At 48.9% G+C, this 6,000-nt stretch overlaps 1 protein-coding gene across 1 annotated transcript in view; it reads left to right on the forward strand.

Moving 5' to 3' along the window:
* Nucleotides 1–1,615, forward strand: part of LOC137304251 (C-type lectin domain family 10 member A-like) — a 45,472-nt gene extending 43,857 nt beyond the window's left edge. The window contains exon 11 of the mRNA XM_067972805.1: nt 1,400–1,615. Coding sequence (XP_067828906.1) covers nt 1,400–1,547 — 148 coding nt within the window. The 3' untranslated portion in view covers nt 1,548–1,615. The remainder of the gene's footprint in view (nt 1–1,399) is intronic.
* The last annotated feature ends 4,385 nt before the right edge of the window (nt 1,616–6,000 follow it).

Genomic DNA, 6,000 nt, shown 5'->3' on the forward strand with positions numbered 1-6,000 from the left:
GGGGGTGGGGGCACTGATCAACACCTTATATGTGGCGTGGGGAGGATGCCAGTTACCCTTAACTACAGTGACTATATGGGATGCCCGCCATGCTGTCCCCACTATTCTGAAAGTACAGCACAGAAGGAGACCATTCGGCCCATTGTGCCTGTGCTGGCTCTTTGATAGAGCTGTCCAATTATTCCCACTCCCCTGGCTCTTTCCCCAGAGCCCTGCAAATTTTTCCTTTTCAAGTATTTATCCACTGGGGATCTGGGAATGTTTTCCTTACTTCACAGAAAATGGAAAGGTAAATGATTTTCAGATAAATTCCTTCGGTTAAAGCACGATGCGGGTTGAATATAATTAAACCTTAGTCAGAAGTTTTCGCATCTGTCATCTTTCAAAAGCTTAGATCCAGTACAAATGGGTCGTTTCACGTTTGCTAAAACCCCGAACAATTCTACCGAACTCAACTAACCTGTGCTGATCTAAACCAGATAATGGCTGGTGTCTTGGACTTATCCCAGCTTCTCCAGTGTACCCAGATAGTTTACCAAATAAGGCAACAGGCTGGGGTGGGACGAGATCTTTTGTATCGGTTATGCAGAGGTCACTCTCACCATGATTGATTCATGCTTTCTCTGTACTGCAATCTTGACTTTCATTTCCCATCCGCGGCCACGTTAGGTGGCAGCAAGTACAATCGGACTGTGAAAACCAATCACCTGAGACTGTGCTTTACGCCATTGGGGCATTAGCCCCTCGTGCTTTCTTCAAAAAAGTGCCAGGGGATCTTTTACGTCCACCTGAGAGGGCAGACGGGACCTCGGTTTAACGTCTCGTCTGAAAGACGGCACCTCCAACAATGCAGCACTCTCTCTCAGTACTGCCTAGATTTTGTGCTAAAGTCTCTGGAGTGGGGTTTGAAGGCCCAACCTTCTGACTCATAAGAACGTAAGAAATAGGAGCAGGAGTAGGCAATTCGGCCCCTCGAGCCTGCTCCGCCATTCAACATGATCATGGCTGACCTTCGACCTCAACTCCACTTTCCCCCCCGATCCCCATATCCCTTGATTCCCTTAGATTCCAAAAATCTATCGATCTCAGTCTTGAATATACTCAATGACTGAGCATCCACAGCCCTCTGGTGTAGAGAATTACAAAGATTCACAATCCTCTCCCAGAGCTGAGCCACAGCTGACATCTTTGGCCAACTCTGACCTTTTGGAGTCTGTCATGACCTTTTATGTGCTTTCCTGGCCCATCAGTTGTATTGAAGCATGTCTGAGAAACCTCTTTCCTGCCTCGACTCACCATCAGACTGTCGTTCTAATATTGTATTTCTTGCAGCTTATGAAGTGATGATAGAATTGTGCTGAGTCCCTGATTCATTCACCTGCCATCCTCTGCATTGCAGGTTCTGGGCACCCGGGGAGCCCAATAATCATGGAAAATCAGAACACTGTGCTCACACAATGGAGCACGGGACGTGGAACGATGTGCCTTGCACGATCACCTACAAATGGATATGTGAACGACCCTCATTATCATATTTCATTAATTAACCAGCAGTGACGAGAGCCGACCCCCGACTCTTTGCTGAATGTGCTGCAAGAAATCGCAATAACAATCAAAGCTGGCAGTGGGGAAGGATGTGGTGGGGGTGGGGTGGGAATTTGTGGGGGGTGGAGGAGGAGAAGCTCATCAAGGTGAGGGAGGTCGGGGAGGTCTCTCGCCCTGGGTGTTACGATTGGCCTCAGCACCCCTGGCTGGTGAGGGGAAGTAAATCAACCAAGGTTCCTGCGATTCGTCGCTCTCCCGTGACCCCTGGGGAAGTGGGTGAGGACAGGATCGGGCTGGGCTACAATGCCCCACACAGTAGAATAGTCGGAAGCACTCAACACATGCAGGAGGCATTATAGAATCATAGAAGTTTACAACATGGAAACAGGCCCTTCGGCCCAACATGTCCATGTCGCCCTGTTTCTCGAGGGTTCCTGACAATGGAGGCGCCGCAGCCCAAGTGAAGGGACGAGGGGAACCAGAGTAGGGGGGGAAGATGGTTAAAACTTGTTGGGGTCAATCCCTCCTCCCCCTCCTCCCCCCCCCCGGCCTTTCCTGGGATTAATGTGAGTGGAGGGTAATGTCTGTTGAAGAACGAGTTGAGGAGAATTAGGTGGTGAAGTGGGTTGAACAGTGGGCCGTTCTCCTCTGGGGGACTCTGGGTTCAAACCCACCCCTCTCGAGGGGCGAAGGTCCCAGCTGACTGTGTGAAATGAGTTTGGCCAGTCATAGACGAGTTGTTATTGGCAATGGGACAAAACTGAACCTGACTGGTGGACTCACTCAGAGAGACAATAGGAGGGCAGGTGTGGGAAGAATAGCACACTGGTAGAGGGTGACCTTCTGTGATCGGTGAGAGCCTGAAATGGGAAGAGTTCCATTAACATTCTTCACCTTGATGAGCCATATTTGTTAATAAGTGTTCAAAATATCACCTTTCGCTTTACTGAGCTGATACCAGCCAATCATTTCCTTTTGCTTTGTAATCGCTATTGGTCTTCTGAATTACCCTCGCTTTGCGCTGGTCCCCATGGGGACGCTCGTAGCCTCTGACCCCTGTCACAATGTTTAAATGAAGCCGAGCACGACTGGGTTTGGGGGTCGAGAGAAAAGACAGAACTTGCATTTATATAGTGCCTTTCACAGCCTCGGGACGTCCCAAACCCCTTTACAGCCGTTGTTGTAATGTAGGAAACTCAGCAGCCAATTTGTGCACAGCAAGATCCCACAATCAGCAATGTGATAATGACCAGATCATCTGTTTTAGCGATGTTGGTTGAGGGATAAATATTGGCCCAGGACACTGGGGAGAACTCCCCTGCCCGATCTCGAAATAGCCATTTTTATAAACAATGCAAAGCAGCCCATCACTGGAGAGGAACAGGAGGAAGTCTCTCAAACCTGTTCCGTTGTTGGACTATAACCTGGTGTTGTAAGATTCTTTACAATTAGATCTTGGCTTATCTGTGTCTTAACTCCATCGAAACTCCATCTACCTGCCTTGGTTCCCTATCCCTTAATACCCTGACCCAACAAAAATCGATCAATCTCAGTTTTGACATTTTCAATTGACCCCCGGCCTCAACAGCTTTTTGGGGAGAGAGTTCCAGATTCCCACTCCCCTTTGTGTGAAGAAGTGCTTCCTGACATCACCCCTGAACGGCCTGGCTCTAATTTTAAGGTTCTGCCCCCTTGTCTTGGACTCTCCCACCAGAGGAAATAGTTTCTCTCTATCTGCCCCTATCAAATCCTTTAATCATCTTAAACTCAATAATGGCTCAATTCAAACATAAGATATGTGATATTGCTGAATATCAGTTTGCAAAGTGTTTGAACTAAATCTCTGGTCACAGGAGTCAGACATGAGCTAAATGTTACAACGGGGAGAGGGAGGGGCTCATAATTACCATCCCTCCCTCCGATCACGTGCGACTTTCAGCAGTCTTCATCTGCTCCGGGCCTACATTCCCAGGCTGCCCAGAGATGGAGGGTAGGCCTGAGCTGGGACTCGCTTCTTCCAATCCTTTGCACCGATGTCTCTCGTAGAGAGTGCGAGCCCCACCCCAGAGACTTGAGCACACAATCCTGGCTGACACTCCCAGTGCAGTACTGAGGGAGTGCTGCCTTTCGGATAGAATCATAGAGAGGTTACAGCACGGACGAAGGCCATTCGGCCCATCGAGTCCATGCCGGCTCTATACAAGAGCAATCCCGCTAGACCCACTCCCCCGCCCTATCCCCGTACCCCTGCAAATTTTTTCCTTTCAAGTACTTATCCAGTTCCCTTTTAAAGGCCATGATTGAATCTGCCTCCACCACCCCCTCGGGCAGTGCATTCCAGATCCTAACCACTCGCTGTGTAAAAAAGTTTTTCTCATGCCATCTTTGGTTCTTTTGCCAATCACCTTAAATCTGTGTCCTCTGGTTCTTAACCCTTCCACCAATGGGAACAGTTTCTCTCTATCTACTCTGTCTAGACCCCTCATGATCTTGAATACCTCGATCAAATCTCCTCTCAACCTTCTCTGTTCCAAGGAGAACAACCCCAGCTTCTCCAGTCTACCCACGTCACTAAAGTCCCTCATCCCTGGAACCATTCTAGTAAATCTCTTCTGCACCCTCTCTAAGGCCTTCTCATCTTTCCTAAAGTGTGGTGCCGAGAACAGGACACAATACTCCAGTTGTGGTCGAACCAGTGTTTTATAAAGGTTCATCATGACTTCCATATTTTTGAACTCTCTGCCTCTATTTATAAATAGAGTGAGATGCCCTCAGGGATGAGACGTTAAACTCTCTGCCCTCTCAGGCGGACATAAAAGATCCCGTGGAAACTATTTTGACGAAGAGCAGGGAAGTTCTCCCCGGTGTACTGGCCAATATTTATCCCTCAACCAATACTTAATAGAGATTATCTGGTCATTTGTTTTGTTGCTGTTTGTGGGATCTTGCTGTGCGTAAATTGGCTGCTGCCTTACAATAGTGAATGCACTGCAGAAGTACTTCACCAGCTGTAAAGCACGATGGGACGTCCTGAGGTCGTGACAGACGCTATATAAATGCAAGTTCTTTTTATTAAACCTTCTCCTGCATTGGAGAGGGGTCCTGAGGTCTCTCTCTCTCTCTCTCTGTGTTTCTGACTCTAATGTTGTACCTTGTATTAAGTGAATGTGTGGAGACAAGCCAAACCGTTTGTATCTGACGTACATTAGTACTGTATATGGAACAGAAGCGTATACTTCAACTAATATGTGAATGCGCAACCAAACAGAGCCTGAGCAGACCAGGACCGGGAATGTGTCGTGCTGCCACAAACCGAGAATAACTTCTCTCCATTCTATTCTGAATAAACATTTCTCTCATACACCACAAAGGGATCTTTCATTACATCAAATCTCGGTAACACGGGGGAAAGGGAGGGTTATAGTGTGCACTGGATGTTGGGTTTTTTGGCTAATGTTTTAAATTCCTCCTAAGCCTCGACTGTGATGCTTCCCATGGTTAAATAGCCGGTGGTCACTCACTGTCGATGCTCACTCATGAACAGTAGCCTCAGGCAAGGTACTGGAGAATTGGCCTGTGCCTGTACCCCAGGGTGAGGCATAGCACGGGTGAGGGTGGGGGGTAGGAGAAGGGGCAAATCAGCTGATCTCACCGGCAAATCCAAATGGGCAGTTATTTTTTTATTCGTTCACGGGATGTGGGCGTCACTGGCGAGGCCGGCATTTATTGCCCATCCCTAATTGCCCTTGAGAAGGTGGTGGTGAGCCGCCTTCTTGAACCGCTGCAGTCCGTGTGGTGAAGGTTCTCCCACAGTGCTGTTAGGAAGGGAGTTCCAGGATTTTGTCCCAGCGACAATGAAGGAACGGCGATATATTTCCAAGTCGGGATGGTGTGTGACTTGGAGGGGAACGTGCAGGTGGTGTTGCTCCCATGTGCCTGCTGCCCTTGTCCTTCTAGGTGGTAGAGGTCGCGGGTTTGGGAGGTGCTGTCGAAGAAGCCTTGGCGAGTTGCTGCAGTGCATCCTGTGGATGGTACACACTGCAGCCACAGTGCGCCGGTGGTGAAGGGAGTGAATGTTTAGGGTGGTGGATGGGGTGCCAATCAAGCGGGCTGCTTTGTCCTGGATGGTGTCGAGCTTCTTGAGTGTTGTTGGAGCTGCACTCATCCAGGCAAGTGGAGAGTATTCCATCACACTCCTGACTTGTGCCTTGAAGATGGTGGAAAGGCTTTGGGGAGTCAGGAGGTGAGTCACTCGCCGCAGAATACCCAGCCTCTGACCTGCTCTTGTAGCCACAGTATTTATATGGCTGGTCCAGTTAAGTTTCAGGTCAATGGTGACCCCCAGGATGTTGATGGTGGGGGATTCGGCGATGGTAATGCCGTTGAATGTCAAGAGGAGATGGTTAGAATCTCTCTTGTTGGAGATGGTCATTGCCTGGCACTTGCCTGGCACTA

The sequence above is a fragment of the Heptranchias perlo genome, chromosome 37, assembly GCF_035084215.1.
Source record: "Heptranchias perlo isolate sHepPer1 chromosome 37, sHepPer1.hap1, whole genome shotgun sequence".
In the NCBI taxonomy this organism is placed as follows: Eukaryota; Metazoa; Chordata; class Chondrichthyes; order Hexanchiformes; family Hexanchidae; genus Heptranchias; species Heptranchias perlo.